The following is a 21,403-nucleotide window of genomic DNA, read 5'->3' on the forward strand; positions in this document are numbered from 1 at the left end:
GGGACATGGCACGAAAGCAACACAGCTAGAGAACAGGTCTAACTCTTTTATTGTTCCAATGTTGCCCCCCAAAATCCCCACATTTATTACAAGTCCTGGAGTAAAGCTCTCACATGCACCTTCAACAGCCTCTGGCTGCAAGTAGTCCAGTAAGCAAGGTTTGCAAAGCAATAACCAGAGCAAGTTCAGCAAAGTAAGCAAACCGTGCAAGTCCCACAAGACAGAGCACAACAATCTCCAGATGTTGGCAAGTGCACACGAGGCTCCTCAGATTCAATGCTATTATATGCAATCTATCTATCTATCTATATCTATCTATCTATCTATCTATCATCTATCTATCTATCTATCTATCTATCTATCTATCTATCTATCTATCTATCTATCTATCTCTATCTCTATCTCTATCTATCTATCTATCTATCTATCTATCTATCTATCTATCTATCTATCTATCTATATATATATATATATATATATATATATATGGAAAAATATAGAAATACCCACAAAAGAGGAGTTGATTGTGAAGATGGTAGAATTTACAGAAATGGCTAAATTGACTTGTTCGATTAGGGAGAGAACAACAATCACTGTATAAAAAATGGAAATTCCCTTACAGACTTTTTGCTGAAAAAGGATAAAAATGAACTTATGATTATTGATTAGAAAGGGCTGTACATGGAGGAAAGTGTATTAAACTAGTTTAAAACAAATAAATATCTTGTTATGAAATGTGTAATATAATGCTTTTGTGAATGACCTATCTAGTTTAATTTGAAAATAGAAAATATTGTTCACATCAAACTTCATTTCCATAAAATGTTACTTAAATTTTAATTTTAGATATAATCCATCATAATTGAAATGAGCAACACTGAGAGGGATCATCTTTACATAGCATTGAATAACCTTCTTGAGGATCAGTTTGAAGAATTTAAATGGAGGCTAAAATCTATTGACTACAATGGAAAGGAAAACATTCCTATAGCTCTATTGGAGAAAGCTAAGCGATTGGAAGTTGTAGATTTTCTGATTCAATATTATGAAGAAGATGCTGTAGATGTGTGCATCAATGTCCTTCAAAAAAGCAATATAAATGATATTGCTGAAAATCTTAAAGAAATTCGAGAGAAAGGTAAGTAAATCCAATACATTTACATGGATTAAAAGTTCTCTTCATGTAAGATCAACTGGAAATAAATGATGATTGTAGTTTGTTTTCCACTGAATGTTGTTCAGATTTGTTTTGCAGTGAGATTTGTTAGGATTGGCAGTGACTCCCTGAGATTTCAGAGCGGGGCTAAATTTGGAAGCATCTGCTCTGACACTCAATTTGGCATTTATCTATCACTGTCAAATAAATGAGACACCAAGTTAAAGAGAAACAAGTTAGTCCATTGGTTTAAATTTCAGGAGATCCTTAAAGGCTGAGTTTTAATCCATGCTTTTTCTAATGTGCTTCCTGACATTATACAATATTATGATATTTCACGGGTGATGATGCTATTGTTGCTATTAGGGAAGCAAGCAGGGCATGTAATGTTGGGTGAATCCAGAGAACAAAGAAAGCAACATTCTCTTGCAGTAGCCCCAAATGAAAAGGAATTGAGATATTTAGATCCCCAAATATCTAAAATGCCCTGAGTACATTTCTATAATTGGTATGCCAAATTAGGGAGTGAAGAAGTGTCCCAGAACCAATCGTAATCCCAAGAAGAAATCCTATTTGCATCTTTCTGCAACCCATGGGGCTGCTTTAGTTTGCCTGGTGTCCTGTTGGATGGCACTAGACTGGTCTCTTTAGTAATAGCAGCCTTCTTGAAGGAGGGCACAATCCACCCAACCCCTGAAGAGCTGTCCAAAGATCTAGGGGGCTTGCAATTTCATCAAACTACTTAGGCCAGAAAATAAGAAAATAAAAAGTTAATTTTAAATGTTATCCAAAATGTCGGCTTTGGCAAAGACATACCATAATTGGAAAATAAACTGTGAAGGGTTATAACATAGGGAAACTCCCACCCAACAGCTCAAAGGCCTCACTGGAATAGAAATATAGAGGTGAAGAGTGCAAAAGGAATTAGGGGCCACTGAACACTCAAACTGGCATCTTGATTTCCAGAAGAAGGAAATCAAAGATGAAGAGATGGCTCAACTTTAATTTAACAGCAGGCAGTTTAGGCAAAATAATTTTTCTCCTTCCTGATAGGGGAAGCTTTGCTATATAAGAAGAACAAAATTCCTGATGTTTCCTTATTGGTAACCTCATTTCAAACTCTACAATATGCTGTTTCTCTGCCTCACTCAGTCTTCAGCTCAGGTGCATGTGGATCCCTCACCAAATTCTCCCCACTCAGTCACCCACAGCGTATTGCAGAAGCCAACTGGTCCTTTTATCCAGTTAGACTTGCGGAAGTAGCTGGGCTCCTTGGGAAGATTCAGTTGTGTCCTCTTTTACAACCATGTCCTTCCTGGTTAGTAAAGGCCTCCCAGGAGACCACGTATAGCTGAATCCAACAAACAGAAAGTGATACTTGATCAAATGAAGTGAGAGATCATTTGAAGAGCACTGGAGGAAATAATTATCTTGATTCTTTTCACTTGTGTTTCAGGTTGACATATAGCACTGAGATAGTATTGATTGAATTTGTGGATGGCCCCAGGAGATATTTGTCCAAGCTCTACTTGAGCTCTGTTATAGCTTTGATATTGTTGATTATAATATGCTTTTGGAATGGCTTAGTGTTTTAGGAGTGGGAAGAATGGTTTAATGGCAGTTCTTCTTCTTAGACCAGTTTTGCAACCCAAACTGCAAGACAGGGCAAGAGCACAGTTAGATATGTCTGGTTATGTTTATCATTGTGGGCCACTCAAGCCTGCCCATAAAAGAAAAGGGGGAAAGAAAAAAATATATAGAAATGAATAGGAATTATTAGGTAAGAAATCTAATGAAGGTTATAAATCTACACATTCATAGAAGCCATACAACCATGTTTTTCCTATTTTAAAAATGCTTTATAATTTACCCATTATTATAAGTCTAGTTCACTAATTCTAGTCCATCTTTAGTTGCAGATGTTGATGTTGATGCCCACCAACTTATATCAGGTAAGGCAGAAAACATCGAAATGAAACCTAATTCAGCATGATCTGGTCCTTCCCTTTGCCTCCCCATCTATTCAAACTACTGTGTATATTAATCACAGTAGAAAACTGCAGAGTGGTTTTAGCAGTACTGACCATGAAGAAAGGGAGGGAGGGAGGGAGGGAGGATTTCCAATGTTTCCTGCCAGTTTTTATGGGGAAGCCAGAAGGAAGTTCGAATTTACTCCCACTCTCACTGCTATTTTGCCCTCCTGTGTCATTCTATTTCTCTCCTTAGAGAAGAAAATATTTCCAAAACATGACACAACAAGGCATGGGTTGTCTAGTATTATTTTATAATTGTTCATTATAGTTTCTGTTCACACACAACATGTTGAGAACTTGTAAGTAATAAAAACTCTTCTTGTACATTGGCTAACTGAGGCCATAAATGTTTCTTTGCAGCCTTAAGCAAAAAGAAAATCTTAGATAGCATAGAGAATCCATTTGTGTTGCCCACCCACCATTTCCCATGTAATAGTTCAAAAGAATATAGCCATCACAAAAAATTAAAACTTAAGGGGATTTCTGAGGTGGAATCATACCAGTGCAGAGCATAAGTACAGGGCTCTTTCTTTCTGCCCAATTTTCCATGCCAGGAGGCTTGCAATGGCCAATCTCACTGCTAAATGTTGACTATAAAATATTTATGACAATCATTGCAGAAAGACTTAAAAAATATTAAATAAAACTATTCATTCAGATTAGGATTCCTACCCAAGAGACAATTCAGAAATAATACAAGAATTATAATGAATGTATTAGAATACTATGAAGCACATCCAGAGAAACAGTTAGCATTAGTATTGGTAGACACGCAAAAAGCTTTTGATAATTTAAATTGGAGTTACTTATTACACAATTAGCTGTTATGAAATTTGGAGAAAAAATTATTAGAATGATTAAGGTAATATATTCAAACCAGAGAGCTAAAATAAAGGTGAATGGAGATCTAACAGACGAAGTCACTATAAATAAAAGGATCAGACAAGGATGCCCACTATCTCCTCTTCTATTTATCCTCTCATTGGAAGTTTTACTAACACGGATTAGGGAAAAAGAGGAAATAAAAGGGTTAAAAATGTAAAAAGAAGAATACAAAACTCAGGCATTCGTGGATGATATGGTTTTTATAATAGAAGGCTTCCTTGAAACAGGGAAAATATTAATTCAAGAAGTAGAGGAATTTGGTAAAGTTGCAAGCTTAAAAATAAATAAAAATAAAACAAAGATAATTACTAAAACTTACACAAAGGCAAAATGAGGAATTAGAGAGAGTATTAGAAATGCAAATAGTTAAAAAGATAAAATATCTTGGAATCTGGCTAATGGCTAAATGTTCTACCATAAAAGAAGACAATTATTCAAAATTATTACATCAAATACGAAAGGACTTGGAAAATTGGGCTAACTTACAATTATCGCTGATTGGAAGAATTGCGACCATAAAAATGAATATCCTACCAAATTTTTTATTTCTATTCCAAACTGTACCAGTAAAATTGTGGGGGGGGGGATTTCGTGGAACTAAATAAAATAATTTTAAATTTTATTAGGCTGGGGGAAAAAGCTAGGATAAAATTAAAATTACTACAGGACTCTAGAATCAGAGGAGGATTTGGCCTCCCAGATTAGGAGCTTTACTACCAGGCAGCAGCAGCAATATGGCTCCAAAATAAAAGAATATTGACGATAGAGAGCCATGAGTTACAGCTGGGCTGGCGTGCTTTTATTTGGGAGGGAAAGAGTAAAGCCCATAAATATTTCCAGAGGCATCAGGTAAGAGGGGCTTTACTAGAAATATGGATGAAAATTAAAAGAAACTTTTACACAAAAATTCCTAGATGAATATCAACCATGGAAGCAATTATCTACCCCAATGTAATAGATTTGAATAGGATATTGACATATGAGGAGTTATTGGATGGGCAAGGAAAACTTAAAACAAATCAGGAGTTAAAATTACAGGAATTGAATTAGGCTGGTGGCCATATCTACAAATTCAAACAAGATACAAAAAGGATTTAGAACAGTATGGATTTCAAAACGAACAACAAGAATTGGACAAAATAGTAACAGGAACAGAGGAAAAAATGATTACAAAAACTTACATTTGTCTCTTAAAATTCAAAATGGAGGAGGAAACCGTGAAGGAAACAATGATAATTTGGGCTAAAAACATGGGGTACAATGTTAAATTGGAGCACTGGGAAAAATTATAAATTGACAATGTCAGCATCCTATAAGGAAAACATCTACAAAATGTTTTATAGGTGGCATTTACGTCTGGCGAGATTAGCCAAAATGTTCCCAAATAGATCTCCAAACTGTTGGAAATGTAACTGTTACGGTGAAAGACCGAAATCTGGTGAATGTTGACATTCACCGGTGAAAGACTGAATATTTCATTACATTGTTTTACATTCGGACCTTCACCGGTGAATGTCGACATTCACATAGTCGCTTGGTGTATGTCCGAAAATACCCTTATCCTCTCGACACCCTTACCCTAAATCCCCTTACCCTAATACCTCGGCTCCTCGCTTCCTTTTAAGCGTCTTCTATTCACGGAGTTTTTTTTTAAAAAAACCTGCGATCCTTAAGAAGACGCTTAAAAGGAAGCGAGGAGCCGAGGTATTAGGGTAAGGGGATTAGGGTAAGGGTGTCGAGAGGATTACCCTTATCCTCTCGACACCCTTACCCTAATCCCCTTACCCTAATACCTCGGCTCCTCGCTTCCTTTTAAGCGTCTTCTATTCGCGGAGGTTTTTTTTTTAAAACCTGCGATCCTTAAGAAGACGCTTAAAAGGAAGCGAGGAGCCGAGGTATTAGGGTAAGGGAATTTAGGGTAAGGGTGTCGAGAGGATAAGGGTATTTTCGGACATACACCAAGCGACTATGTGAATGTCGACATTCACCGGTGAAGGTCCGAATGTAAAACAATGTAATGAAATATTCGGTCTTTCACCGTTGAATGTCGACATTCACCAGATTTCGGTCTTTCACCGTAACATAACCACCAACAGGGGACCTTCTATCATATGTGATGGATATGTCCGAAAGCCAAAGAATTCTGGACAAAAATTCAAAAAATGGTTAGAAGAAATAATAGAACAAAAAAATTGTCATGAACCCTGAGCTGTTTTTTCTAGGAACCGTAAAAAGAACTTATATTAAACATTTTAATATAAATTTGATGTTAAGACGATCTTCTATTGTCAGATTAGATTAGAGCTCCACTGATTTATTCCATTCACTTTTTAAACGGGAATATCAAAGTGATTTATTGAAAATCATTACTAATGAAGAATAATGGTGGTATTTTAAGTTACATAACATTTGATAATCACTACTAATGGTTTATGTGTTCCTCAAGCTGAAATGCTGCTTCATCCAAGTTAATTTATGTGGCAATTGATGTGGATTTCTGACAGCCACAACATCCCATGATTATGTGCTCACCATGTTTGGCCTTCGTAGCTGGCTACCAACAAGCAAAGCCAAGGGGAAAGAGGAGAGAAAAGTGCAAATCATGGTCATATGATATTTTGCTTAAACCCCTGTGGTGATACGCTAATGACCACAGTGAGAACTACAGTAATAAGTCAGGAGTAGTCACATGATTTTTCCCTTTAGGACTACAACAGCAGTTGATAAATGAGGACTACCTGTAGCTATAATTATTGCCTGTGGGATGCTAAAGCAAAAAATTATTTATCCTTGAAGAAAGGAAAAATACAATTCCATCTTTTATCATCCCTTAACTTATCTGAACAAAAAAAGTACCTGAGCATCTAAATCTTCCTTATAACAGAGTTTTTAAAAATTAATTTTAAAATACAATTATTACATTGTATCAATTTAGCATAAGAAAAGGGATCAAAATGCAAATTTCCATAAATAATATACCACAGAATTCAGCAATGTAATAGTGACAAAGGTTATGTCTAATTATTATGTTTTGAAAACAGTTCTACCAAGAATGCCATATGTGAATATTCCAAAACACCATAGGAAGGAAAATTTATATCATATGAGGTTGCTACAAATTTGGTATCATCAAAATATATGCATAATGGTATAATTCAGAATTTGGGAAACCCAAACCCCATTTTTTTAATAGCAAGTGCACCTTTTTCAAAGGTACTTTAAAAAGGATACTTTGAAATAGTTTGAATTGAAGAACCCCACAGAAATTTACTGAAGAACATATTTAAATTGCGGAAAATCCATCTTTGGTGTGTTTGTGTGTGTTTTCTCTCTGAATAAAAAAACCAATCCATACTAAATATCAAGGATGCTAGGAATTACTATATTCTGGGGAGATTTACCATATCCCAAAAGGGTAGGATTTATAAATTTCCATCTCTTAATGTCCAAAGAAACATCATTATGCAATTTATTAATGCAATTATTTGAGAAATATTATGTGAAATAATGTAAAGTAATTATTTAATGTATTTATTAACAAATATTTGCTTATTAACATTCTTTTTTTAAAATATGTATTTATTTCAAAGATAGAATATTTAAAAAACTACAATAAAAAGACAAAAATTACAAACACAACAAAAACAATTATAATAATAAAGTATGCCAACATTAAACATACATCATTCCCCCTGGTTGACTGTTGAAAATATGTCTCAAATAAATCTAATAAATTCTCCCACTTGCACATTGGGTGTACAAATAATTATAAAGTTTCTCATTTATCCTTGGCAATATTTACTATATTACTGTTTTACATCATAATACTTCAAAAATAACTAAGTATATTTATATAATTATAACTCAAAATAAATATAGAAATCTAATATCTATCAATCAGATTGATCCCATGTTAACTGCAAAACAAAAACCTGTTAACTAGAGGTCCAGAGAAATAAGCTATTCCTAAAGTCTTAGTTAACTGTCTATTATTATATTAAACTCTCAGAAACTCCACTTTTGTGGGTACCAGGGTTCCATGGAGAGAAGATTTTCCATGGACCAGAGGGGGTGTGGTTTCATGTGCTGCCTTCATCCCGCAGATGGAGCTTTGCTTGTTTGCGCAGCCCGGTTTCTGGCATGCTTTGGACTGGTGCCAGTTCACGGACTGGTGGTTGGGAGCCCTGCTCTAAGCTATGCAGTTAATTTCACCATCTCTGCTGACCTGATCGGTTCCAGTTGATTCTCTTTCATCCATTTTGTAATTTCTGTTATTACTAAATCTTCGTCCTTAATACCTTTTTCCACATTTTCTCGTAAGCCTCTAAATCTTAAGTAAGTCTTTTTCTCCATCAGTTCCATTAATAATAGATTGGTTATTAATTCCATATGCATATCTAACTTTTCTTCTCTTCTCTGTATATGTATATTCATAATATCTTCTTTCACCTGATTTAGCCAGTTGCACATTCTTCGAGCTTATTTTTCCATTTAAGATTTTTGCCACTACTTCACCTTTAACAAATCATTAAAAAAAAATTCAGAGAAGTTTTTCTCAAAATCCTCCATAAATGATTGAACCTTAGAATTTAGAATAACAGAGTTAGAAAGAACTTTGAAGGTCTTCTAGTCCAATCCCCTGCTTAGGCAGGAAATTTCAGACAAAAATCTTAAAAACTTCCAATGTTGCAGCATTCACAACTTCTGGAGGCAAGTTGTTCCATTGATTAATTGTTCTAACTGTCAGGAAATTCCTCCTCAGTTCTAAGTTGCTTCTCTCTTTGATCAGTTTCCACCCATTGCTTCTTGTCCTACCCTCAGGTGCTTTGGAGAATAGTTTGACTCTCTCTTCTTTGTGGCAGCCCTTGAGATATTGGAACAATGCTATCATGTTTCCCCTAGTCTTTTCATTATACTAGACATACCCAGTTCCTGCAACCGTTCTTCATATGTTTTAGCCTCCAGTCTCCTAATCATATTTGTTGCTCTTCTCCACACTCTTTCTAGAGTCTTAAACTCCTCTAATTTGCCTTCTTCCTTTAAAAGTGTTAGTAGTAGTAGCAGCAGCAGCCAATTAAATACACAGATTACCTGATCTCTTCAGCAAGCTGGAGGTTAGAAGCAGTGGGGCCTCTTTTTGTGATGTTCAAAACACGGAGCAAAACACTGAGCTAATAATTCCCAATAGCAGGAAGGGGAAAAAAGTTGAGGATTTCCTGCTTCTTGATTTAAAGAACAAGAGGCAGAAACAGCATTAAAAAATTGAGAACGTTTAAAGTTGGTATATTATATAGACACCTTTCTGTAAATGGTCAAAACACATATCAAAAATAATAAAAAACAAAAAGGGAAAACATTATAAAAATGAAAAAATAAAAGCGCATTGTCTTTAGTATGTGGACAGTGGTCAGACAAGATCTCCCATCCCTGCTTTCCCTCTTACACTCGCCTTAGAATACCGCTGGCTCTCTCACCCAAATGAGTTAGAAATCCATCTGGAAGTTGTATGGGATTATTCCAAGCTGCTCTCTTCCAAACCAAGAGATTTGGCTGCCAAACAATTAGTTTGGTAGTAAAAACTAGCTGTCCACTGGCAGAGGGGAAAAAATGGACTCTGCCATTCAGAATGCCATTTTCTGGAGAACTCCCCCTATTGACATCAATACTGACACACCAATTAACCAAGTATTCTACAACTTCCCTCCACACATTAATCCAAAGGGTGAATGTGGGTGGCTTCAAGGGAAAGATGCAGAGACAAAACACTTAACTGAGTACATTGAGCAGTCTTTATTTTTCACACTTCTAATCTCATTCATTCTTCTTTTAGATTACAAAAACTACATTAAAAAAACATTTGATAAAATGAAGGACCCTAATGCTGTTCCTGGTGAATATGTACTCCTGAATCAGAGATACTCAAAATTAATCATCCTAGATTATCACCAGTCTGAAGAGGAGAGAGAAGATGAAATTATGGCAACAGGAAGGAAACATGTTGAAATCATCAGCAAGAGAGCCACGTCTTCAACCAGCATTGAAAAATTATTTAACCCTGATAAACATGGATTAATTTCACAAGTTGTTGTGTTGCAAGGAGCTGCAGGAGTTGGAAAAACTATGATGGCCAAAAAAATCATGTTTGACTGGGCTTCTCAGCAACTTTACCAGGACAAATTTAATTATGTTTTCTATATTTATTGTAGAGAGATGAATCTCCATGCAGAACCAGAAAAGAGTAGCATTGCAGAGATAATTTCAAAACAGTGGCCCAAATATAATGCAATGAAAAATGTCATTCGAAGCATACTGAAGAATGAAAACAAGCTTATGTTCATAATTGATGGTTTTGATGAATTACGATATTCCTTTGATGATCAGTGTGAAATCAACTTTTGCACTGATCCCTGGAAGGAGGAGCCAGTGAGGATTCTTTTGAGCAATTTATTTCAAAAAAAGCTTCTACCTGAATCTTATCTTATAATCACAACAAGACCTATTGCTTTGGAGAAACTCCATCGATGTTTAGAGCACCCACGGTATTTTCAGATATTGGGGTTTTCTACAAAGGAGAGGGAAGAATATTTCTACAATTTTTTTGGAAATAAAGACCAAGCAACTGAAGCTCTCAGATTTGTGAAACAAAATGATATGCTTTTCACCATGTGTGTCATTCCCCTTGTGAGCTGGATCATCTGTACAGTAATGAAACAGGAGATGGAGAGAGGCAAGGATCTGCAGAAGACACCATGCACTCTCACTGCAATTTATATGCTGTATCTTTGCAGCTTGTTAAAGTTTCACCATAAAAAATCCAAACAGGATGTCCAAACCAATGTGAAAGGTTTGTGCTCTTTAGCTGCAGAAGGAATCTGGAAACAGCAAATACTATTTATGGAGGAAGAAGTCAAGAAGCACAGTTTGGATCAGGAACAATCCCTTTCCCTCTTTCTGAACGAGAACCTCTTCAAAAGAGACATTGATTGTATTCAAACCTACAGCTTCATTCACTTAAGCTTCCAGGAGTTTTTTGCTGCTTTGTTTTATGTTCTAGAAGAAAGAGAGGAGCAACATTTTGAAAATCGAAATAAACATTTGCAGACACTGTTAGAAAGACATATATATATTGGGACTGATTTTGCAGTAGGATTTCGCTTCCTCTTTGGATTTTTAAATGAAGAGAAAAGAATGAGAGAATTGAAAGAAGAATTTGGATGGGAATTTTTTCCTAGTAATAAAGTGTTCCTATTAGACTGGGTGAAAAATAACATTGAAACAAGAATGCATTTCAATTTACAAAAAGAAATTTTTAGTTATTTATATGAGACCCAGGATGACAATTTTGTAAAAAATGCACTAGATGGTATCACTGAAATAGATTTTCAGTGCAATTTAGATATGGAATTGATGATCCTGGCCTATTGTATACAACACTGCCAGAATTTGAAGAATCTCAATATTGAAAACCATGCATTTCTATATCAGACAGAGAAAGAATTATTACTTCCAGAAAATGAGTAAGCATTTTTGGAAATTTATTATCCATTGGGTATTTAATTTGGTTTATGATCCTGCCACTGCTGTTCTCTAACCTATTATCTCAAATATAATAATAGGTCTCAAAAATGACACTTAGGGTTATGCATAAATGTCTTTAAACTGCTAAATTAGAGAGGGGTCTCAATCCTCATATATTCTTTTAAATTATATTTTAGAAACTTGATTATTTTTATACATTGCTCAACACTGACAGTCTGTAAAGAGTGATTGGAAGCTCTTTTGGCCATAAGAAAGCTCAGGATGTTTCTCCTTGGTTTTTTTTTTTTTTTTTGAAATTTTTTTTTATTGATTTTTACAAATATTTTGGGGAAAAGGGTACATACCATATTTTTCGCCCTATAAGACACTCCGGAATATAAGACGCACCCAATTTTAAAGGAGGAAAATCTAGAAAAAAAAGATTCTGAACCAAATACTATAGTAAAATATTTTATATCAACTGTATAAAGTTAACAGCAGTTTAAGAACAATTTTATGTCAACCATGTAACACAGGGGTGTCCAAACTTTTTTCAAAGAGGGCCAGATTGGATGAAGTGAACATGCTGGAGGGCCGAACATTTTTCCGAACATTCTTTGAACAATAACAATTAAATGCAAATGAATTATTTTATGCCAAGTTAATTGCAAATGGCATACTTTTCATTTCATAACATTAAGATCAACTGACAGCTGAGTTTTCACAATGTATCCATCTTTTCCCTGAAGACTCGTCTTTAGTACATTCAGATGCTTTCTTTCCTCTTTCCCTCTTACTTGTCTATCCTTCCTTCCACCCTCCCTTCCTCCTTCCCTTCCTTCCTGCCTCCCTTCCAGTTCCCTCCTTCCTCTTTCCTCCTGCCTGCCTGCCTTCTTTCCCTCCTGCTTATCTATGCTTCCTTCCTTCCTTACACCTCCCTCCCTTCTGCCTGCCTGCCTTCTTTCCTCTTTCCCTATCCTCTTATCCTTCCTTTCTCCCTCCCTCCTTCAATCTCAGGAGTGAAAGCCTTTGAATGAAGTTTGATTGTGTCCCATCTAGCGTTCTCCACCCCCACCCCCAAATCTCTCCGGATCCGGAGAGATTTGGGGGTGGGGGTGGAGAACGCTAGATGGGACACAATCAAACTTGATTCAAAGGCTTCGATTTGATTGTGTCCCATCTAGCGTTCTCCACCCCCACCCCCAAATCTCTCCGGATCCGGAGAGATTTGGGGGTGGGATGGAGAACGCTACATGGGACACAATCAAACTTGATTCAAAGGCTTCAATTTGATTGTGTCCCATCTAGCGTTCTCCACCCCCACCCCCAAATCTCTCCGGATCCGGAGAGATTTGAGGGTGGAGGTGGAGAACGCTAGATGGGACACAATCAAACTTGATTCAAAGGCTTCGATTTGATTGTGTCCCATCTAGCGTTCTCCACCCCCACCCCCAAATCTCTCCGGATCCGGAGAGATTTGGGGGTGGGGTGGAGAACGCTAGATGGGACACAATCAAACTTGATTCAAAGGCTTCGATCTCAGGAGCGAAATCCTTTGAATCAAGTTTGATTGTGTCCCATCTAGCGTTCTCCACCCCCACCCCCAAATCTCTCCGGATCCGGAGAGATTTGGGGGTGGGGGTGGAGAACGCTAGATGGGACACAATCAAACTTGATTCAAAGGCTTTGGCTCCTGAGATGGTGCGCTGACATCCAAAATGCTATTACTACGATCTCTGCCGCCTGGAACCGCCCGAGAAGCGGCAGGTAAAGCGGGCGCTGCAGCGATCGTGGTACCAGCATTTTGGATGGCAGCGCACCGGTCTCAGGAGCCAAAGCCTTGAGGCACCTTTCATTTGCAGGAGGAGGGCAGCTTAAAGCAGCGCCCCAGCAATGTGAGGAGCCGCTGCCACCGCCACCACCGCCTAAGCCCTCTCGGGAGCCCAGCCGAGCAGGAGCTCTGAAAGCGAAACCTCTCTCCTTTCCAGCCATCACGATCTCTGCAGCCCCCTCTTTGCCTGCCCCATTTTCAGATGACCCAGTGGCTACATTCGGCTTACAAGACGCACTCAGATTTTTACCCTCTTTTTTGGAGTAAAAAAGTGCATCTTATAAGGCGAAAAATACGGTAAGTATGGAGAAAAAATTTGACAGCTACATCATACGGAAGGTGGTGCTCCCCCGGGATCTCATATCTCTCTCTTACTTTTGTATATATCAAAATATCATTATTACATACATATTAGCAGTTAAAGTTTACCTCAAATTCTTTAACATCTTCAATCATTTACTTTGTATCACTTCTAACCATTTCATTGTATCAACAATTGCAATGTAATTTCAATTCACTTCTGTGACCTGAGCCTCATTGCTGCCTCCTCTCCCCTATCTGCTGGCAGAGCCATGGCCCCTCCCCCTTTCATATCTTACGTACTGTCTCTTGTTCCATCTAGGAGAGTCTTGTGCTTTTCCATGAAGGCTTCTGCCTCCATCACTGTATTGATTCTCACTCTACCACCCTCCCAGAAAATCAACAACCCTTCTGGTATTAGCCATCTAAACCAGATATTCTTTCCATACAATATTTTAGCTAAAGAGGAAAAAAATTTCCTCTTATCTCTTACTTTCTTTGGTATCTGTTTTAAGATGGTTATTTCTTTATCCTTATATCTTAAAGATTCCCCCCTTTGAACCCTCAGAATTTCATCTCTTGTAGTCTTTCTAAAAAATTTAACATGAACTTCCCTTGGAACATTGTGTGTTCTAGCATATGCTGAATTAATTCTATATATCAGGTCAATATCCCACCCTAGCTGTTGTTTATCTCTTTTAATATAGTCTGCTAACATTGTTATCATAGTCTCCCTCAAGTCTTCAGCATCCATTTCAGGTATATTTTGAAATCTAAGAAAGAAAGACATCCTTTCAAATTCCATTTTTTCCATATAGTTTTCAATTCCAACATTTTCTTTTTGTAATGCCTTCACCTCCTCTCTCATCCCCACAGCACTCTCCTCCAGGACATCTATCTTCTGTCTATTTTGTGAAGTTTGTTGTTGGTTTTCTCTGAGTTGTTCATTTAAGTCCGCCAACTGCTTTTTAATTTCATCCTGTCTCTTTATGATCGTCTGGAACATTTGTTGAAACATTTCTTGAGACAGCTGTTCCCCTTCAGAAGCTTTAGGTTGTAAAAAAGAAGATAGTTGTGTTTGTTGGGGAACAGGGCTTGAGACAGAAGATGTTTTAGGGCTGAAGCCGGTTTGGGGGGGGGTGCTTCTTAGCAGGCATCACGAAACTCAGAGGGAGTTATAAGTCTAGACAAAGAAATGGTGTCTGTAGAAATGCACCGTCAGGCGAGATCCACAGGCAGGCAAAATCCAATGTGGGATATTAATCTTTCAATACAGCTCCACGCCAGTTGAAATCAATTTTTTCCAGTCCAAGGAAAAGTATACTAAGAGATGCCTCTAGGATTCACTGGGGTATAATAATTCCAACCCAGAAAAATTTTCAAAAGAGACAGTTCATTTGTAAAGGCAGTAGAGAAGGGGGAAGAAAAGCCATTTTGGCTCAGCCCTCCCGGAGGAAAAGAGAACAACAGTTCAAAAAGTTTCCATGCATAGTTTATAAAGTCAGCTCACATTCTTTCTTTCGCAATTGTTCTAGAAAGTCATTGTCCCATTGCTTGAAAGAAGTGAATATCAAAAGAGTTTTTTTTCCAATTCTCTCTCTCTCCTCCGAGAGTGAGATTGTGTAAAGCCGCTTTTCCAAGGGGGGGGGGGAAGAAACCCCCCTCTCCAATCATAACACTTTTCCAAGATCGAAGAGTCTTTAAAAAGCTGCTAATCCTTATTTACTTATTTGTTCAGAAGAAAAGGAGACCCTGGGGGAACTCCCCTCTCACCGCACTTCAGCTGTAGCCTTCACATGTAACGTTTCTTCCGATCTTCTCAGGACGAAGGCGCGTGCGGACATTGCACACCCCCTATGCCTCCCAGCACCTAGGGCAATGCTGGCAGCCCCCCTGATGCTGCCGCCGCACCAGGGAGATCTAGCAAGCAGCCCCTTCGGCAGGACACCCCTACAAGGCACCCTGTGCTCCCCTCTAAATCAAGGGGAGCCCACCAAGACGGTGAACGATATGTCCATCGTCCTCAGAAACCGGAAGTCGGATCAGGATCTTTCTCCTTGTTAACTAAGAAGAGCTACAATCAGCAGCCTGAAATGTTCCATGGCGCTTGTGCTGCCCCAACAGTATATAGCTAGTGTAGGAATTAAGAACTGTCTCCTTTAAGAAACTACCTCATGGGAAATGTAGGCAGAGACTGCCTTATGGGAAATGTAGTTCTATGACATGTGATCACGTCTGTGATTCTGATTGGCCACTGGGGCATTCTGCCTACATACAAAGTTTATAGCCGGTCAGTTTAAATGCCTTCGTGAACCGGAATAGTAGTGTTTGTATCTCCGCTCAGCATGGGAGTGAAATCATCATCTTTTTACACCACGTGATGGGACAGATTATGGAAAGTCAGAAGTATCTTAACACTGAACTGTAAGTTTTGTTATTAAGAATGCCTGATAATAAACTTGATCTGAATGAGATTCCTCAACGTAGAGTTAACTGCATGCCCTGAGCAAGCCTACAACACCCGAGGCAGAACAGCACTGCATTTGAAAGTCTCATTGTGGATAAAACTTTCCAGCTTAAACGGTAGATAACATAAGAAAGTTCTTCTGCAATAATTGGAAACTTCTGAAGTTCCTCTTATAGGTGCATTGCTGCTCTCTCCTTTCAGGGAAAGACACTGGTTACCATTGCTCAGCCTTTTCTAGCTCCAAGTGTGTTTTGGACTAGATTGCCTGCCAAAATGTGTTCCCACATTATCTGAATTGGGCCTCATCTGCTCTGACTCTTTGGTTCTGAAGCTCTCAGAGGTTCCTAATTCTTTGCTTGCTTCTCATACCAACAATCTGTCTGATACCCCTTTCAGCCTGACTTCAGGAGACTGATGACATTTTAACAGTACTAGGGAAGCAGCCATTACTTGTGGTTTGGTCTTGGACCTTTTGTATTGGCTCTCGTCCATTCATTACCTTTCATAATTGACACTGATGGACAAATAAAAGTAAAAAGAAAATACATTTCCCCCTTTTTTTCCTGTCACTGCCAATAGAAGGAATCGGTATGATAGCACTCTTGCAAATTCACTTTGTTAAAAAGAAAGATAGGTCCCCTTTTACCTGTACCTCCAGTGACCTGTTTTTAACTAAATGCCCAGCATTTTCAGTGATTTTATAATCCCCCTAATAAAAGGCCTAGGAGACAGTAATCAGTGACTAGAGGGAAGAAGGCATTCCTGCTACAATTCCCAATAGCCAATTGGAGCAGAGATGTTTGCCTAAAATAAATTGAAACTCAGCCAGCAATCTTGACAGTCTTGCTTGTTTGTAATATCAACTTAAGAAAGGCTGCAGAAGTTTTGAAAGAGGTCAGGTGTCTGCCAGGTGCTACTGCCATCAGAGACAAGGTAGTGAAGAATGCCATAAGGACTGTGATGTTGATGCTGTTGTACATCTTGGCACAAATGAGCTGTCCCAAAAAGATGTACTCTCTGTGCAAAATGATTTCCGGTGCTTGGGGCAGGAACGTAGTAATACAGTCTGTAGACTTATTTTTTCAGAGGTTTTACCTGTAGATAAGAAAAAAGAAGGAAAAAGGCCAGTGTAAAGCGGAGTTCAATGTGTGGCTAAAGGAATGTTATAAAGCAGAAGTCTTTGGTTATATTAATCACAATGTCTGCAGCAGGTCCAATGAAATATTACAGAAGAGATGGTTTGCATCCATTAAAGAAAGGGACTGAGTTACTTGGCATTAAATTCACAGATTCTCCGAAGAAACATTTAAAGTAAACAATGGGCACAGAGACTTAATTGATTTAGAACATTTCTGTCCCCTGCAGTTTAAAATTAATAGGGTTATTAGTGCTTGTAACATAGATGTTTGTGTGGATAAGAATATCAACCTTGCTGTCAAGGAAAATCAAGATTTTGATAGTGTGCCATACTATGTGCACGAATCAAACAGGTAGTAAGGAAGTAGGAGAATGCAAGCACAAAACAGGTTATGTAGAAAGTAAACACAGGATCAGTCAAAAAGGACTTAAATGTCTATACACCAATGCACAGAGTATGACAAATAAACAGGGTGAATTAGAAATTCAAGTAAATGAAGGCGGATATGATATTGTTGCCATTACAGAAATTTGGTGGGATGAAACCAACAAATGGAATATATAGCTAGAGGAATTTAAATTATTTTTAAAAAGCAGACCAAATAAAAAAGAGGTGGAGTTGCACTATATATAAGAAATAACTATATCTCTACAAAAACAGAGCACAACAATTATAAAAACAGTCTTGAATGCATTTGGATTAATATAAAAAGGGGGGAATGACATGGCCATAGGTGTATATAATAGGCCCCCCAGCCAAACAGAGGACAGTTGCTGGAATTGGGTATGTCTAGTTTAATGAAAAGAAGGACTAGGACTGACATGATAGCAGTGTTCCAATATCTCAAGGACTGCCACAAAGAAGAAGGTGTCAAACAATTCCCCAAAGCACCTGAGGGTAGGACAAGAAGCAATGGGTGGAAACTAATCAAGGAGAGAAGCAACCTAGAACTAAGAAATTTCCTGACAGTTAGAATAATTGATCAGTGGAACAACTTTCCTTCAGAAGTTGTGAATTCTCCAACACTGGAAGTTTTAAAGAAGAGATTAAGCAACAATTTCTCTAAAATGGTATAGGGTTTCCTGCCTGAGTGGGGGGGGGGTTGACTAGAAGATCTCCAAGGTCCCTTCCAACTCTATACTATTCTAGCAATTATAGGCAATTATTATTCTTTGAAGAATAATAACATTTGAAAATTGCTTCTCATGATTTTGGAACTTTTGAGTTTCCTGAAATATTCTCTGCTTCCTTTTTTTTTTGTATCTAGGATGCTATGCTAAATTTTAATTCCTTCAAGCAATGCTCTGTAACCATTTTTTTCCTATTACTTTCCCATATTAAAATATGAGTAAATTCATTTGTGGTTACTTTGCAAATGGATTTTACAATGTTTGCAAAGTACAGGGACTGGAAACACTGAAGTCTGAGAGCAAAAATGTCTTTCCCCTTTAGGAAATGGAGTTTGGATGAAAAATATGTGGAGGACTTCTTTAAAGCATTGACAGAGCTGAGACATTTAAAAATCCTGAGGTAAGAAACGGCTTGCATTTAACACAGATGTCATTGATATAAAAACAATACATGGTATTTGATGTTTATATATTACTATAATATTTCTCTATCAGACTCTCATCAGTTTCTCATGGTCACAATAGAGGAGGCTTTGCTGAGGATTCCTGCGTTAGAGAGGGAGGAAAAACAAATGGATTTCTCCCCATCCCCCATTGGAAACCAGGTGGCTGTCAAAAAGAAGGGAACTCGCACCATCTGAGCTTCTCCCAACAGCGGAAGAAGGAACAGGAGGGGAGGATTCGGCTGTTGGAAGAAGCCCACACGGCGCACGCTGTTCCCTTCTCTTTAACAGCCACCTGGTTTTCAATGGAGGGGGGGAAGAAATCCATGCATTTTCCCTCCCTCTCTAATGCATGGATTTCTCTCCCCCCCCCCCATTGGAAACCAGGCAGCTGTCAAAGAGAAGGGAGCAGCGCACGGCACATGGACTTCTCCCAGGGGTGCGTTTCTGCCAGTTCTAACCTCTTCTATAGAAGAGGTTCCACAAATCTACAGTGCCGTTTAGAACCGGTTCCAGCTCCCTCCCTCCCACCCATCTGCACATCATCAAGATGAAGAGCGAGAGGAGGAATTCTGGGAGTTGAAGTCCACAAGTCTTAAAGCTGTTAAGTTTGAACACCCCTGGGGGTTTTTTATATAAAGGGTTAGGGGCACAAGGGTCTTGTAACTTGACAGCTTTGCATGCTTCAAATGCCAGAATTTCTGAGCCAACATTTTGGTTCTTAAGGAAGAGCGTTGTTAAGTGAGTTTCACCACATTTTACAAGTCGGCCACGCCCACCCAGTCACATGACCAGCAAGCCACTCCTACCCGGTCACATGGCCAGCAAGCCATTCCCACCCGGTCACATGGCTGGCAAGCCACACCTACAGAAGAGGTTATAAAAATTTTTGAAACCCACCACTGGCTTCTCCCAACTGCCAAATCCTCCACTCTGGCAAAGGAAATGGGTGGGCGGGGCAACCCCGGTACCCAAAGGCACGCTAAATTTTACGGCCCGGTACATGCGTACCAGTGCGTACTGGTTGAAACCCACCTCTGAGAAGGATTAATTATCCTTCTTTTAAGAAAGCCTAAGTATACTATGTTAAACTGGCTCCATACAAACAGTATGCAACACAAGTTATGAAATTTAGATTCTGCTGTCTTTTGCATGAAAATGGATTATATTCTTGCTTCTTATGTATTTTTTTAAGATACATGTTTGCAATCATAAAGAATAAAGTAATTCTAAGAGGAAACTTCCCAGCAGCAGTTGTGATGATGGTAGTTGACTTTAATGGTAGATTATGGCTCTTTTCCTTAAATTCCAGGAGGACCCCTGACAAAAGAAAGGTACCTTTCCCTCCCTGGTCTAATGACAACTGAGAGGTACCCACCCAGTCAGGCACAAATCTTAAGGTACCTTGGCAGTATTTTTTTAAAAAACCCTCACTGCTTGGAGTATCTGCAAATGGCACCAGAGGTGGTATTCAGCAGGTTCTGACCAGTTCTGGAGAACCGGTAGTGGAAATTTTGAATAGTTCAGAGAACCAGTAAATACCACCTCTGACTAGCTCCGCCCCCATCTATTCTCTGCCTCCTGAGTCCCAGCTGATCGAGGGGGAATGGGGATTTTGCAGTAACCTTCCCTTGGAGTGGGGAGGGAATGGAAATTTTATAGTATCCTTCCCCTGCCATGACCACCAAGCCATGCCCACCAAGCCACTCTACGCTCACCAAGCCACGCCCACAGAACTGTTAGTAAAAAAAAATTTGAATCCCACCACTGAATGGCAAAAAAGCTTTTTGATGACAAATCTAGAGGAGCCAGAATAGGGGAATCCAGAATCCAGGAGAAAACAAGTCCATACTATCCAAAGTGACAGCTCAACTGAAAGAGTTGAAGCTGGAAAAGCCACTCTTGTTTTCTTTAGAAGTTTGGGAGGTTTTACTAAGAAGCCATGAGGAAACCGGCCAGGGAATTTTATGAAATTGACATTCTTTACAGTTTAGTTTAAGTTTCTTACTCCAGTTCCAGCAGTCCAAAGGTAACACTTAGCAATAGCACTTAAACTTATATACTGCTCCGTAGTGCTTTATAAAGAACACAGATGTGTATTTTGATTGTTAATCTTCTGAAAATATATCCAGGCAGAGGCACGTCAGTTGTAATAATTATAGCATATAATTATATAATCAGTTCCTACAAAAATACAGTTCATGCTTGTTTGTCAAGGAAAAAAAATATAATTTCTCAGATTCTTCTCTACAGGCTTCCTGGAGGGTTCCTGACCAAATCCTGCAGCAGGCATCTTGAAGAAGTATTCAGGAGAAATCAGAGGTTGGAGAAGTTAGAGTTGTCCCTCGTGAATGCAGATGGCACTGCAGTGGAATTGCTATGTGCAGGGCTGCGACATCCAGATTGTAAAGTAAAAGAACTGCAGTGAGTGATCACTATTTCCTTTTCATTTTTATGCCTTTTACTCTCTGAGTTCTGGAAATACAGTGTTTCCCCGAAAAT

General features: G+C 38.4%; 1 protein-coding gene across 3 annotated transcripts in view; it reads left to right on the forward strand.

Annotated features, from left to right (window-relative positions):
* The window catches only part of LOC309400525 (NACHT, LRR and PYD domains-containing protein 12-like), a 139,138-nt gene that overhangs the window by 20,896 nt on the left and 96,839 nt on the right, over positions 1-21,403 (forward strand). For 2 of the 3 annotated variants that reach the window (XM_081969089.1, XM_081969090.1), the window contains exons 2-3: positions 847-1,138; positions 3,070-3,108. In XM_081969089.1, the coding sequence (XP_081825215.1) occupies positions 868-1,138; positions 3,070-3,108 (310 nt within the window). In that variant the 5' untranslated portion in view covers positions 847-867. Of the gene's footprint in view, positions 1-846; positions 1,139-3,069; positions 3,109-9,904; positions 11,592-18,780; positions 18,859-21,154; positions 21,326-21,403 lie in introns of all 3 variants that reach the window. The other variant, XM_081969091.1, reaches the window with a different exon arrangement.

The sequence above is a fragment of the Natrix helvetica genome (assembly GCF_964273705.1).
Source record: "Natrix helvetica genome assembly, chromosome: 1".
NCBI classification, from domain to species: domain Eukaryota; kingdom Metazoa; phylum Chordata; class Lepidosauria; order Squamata; family Natricidae; genus Natrix; species Natrix helvetica.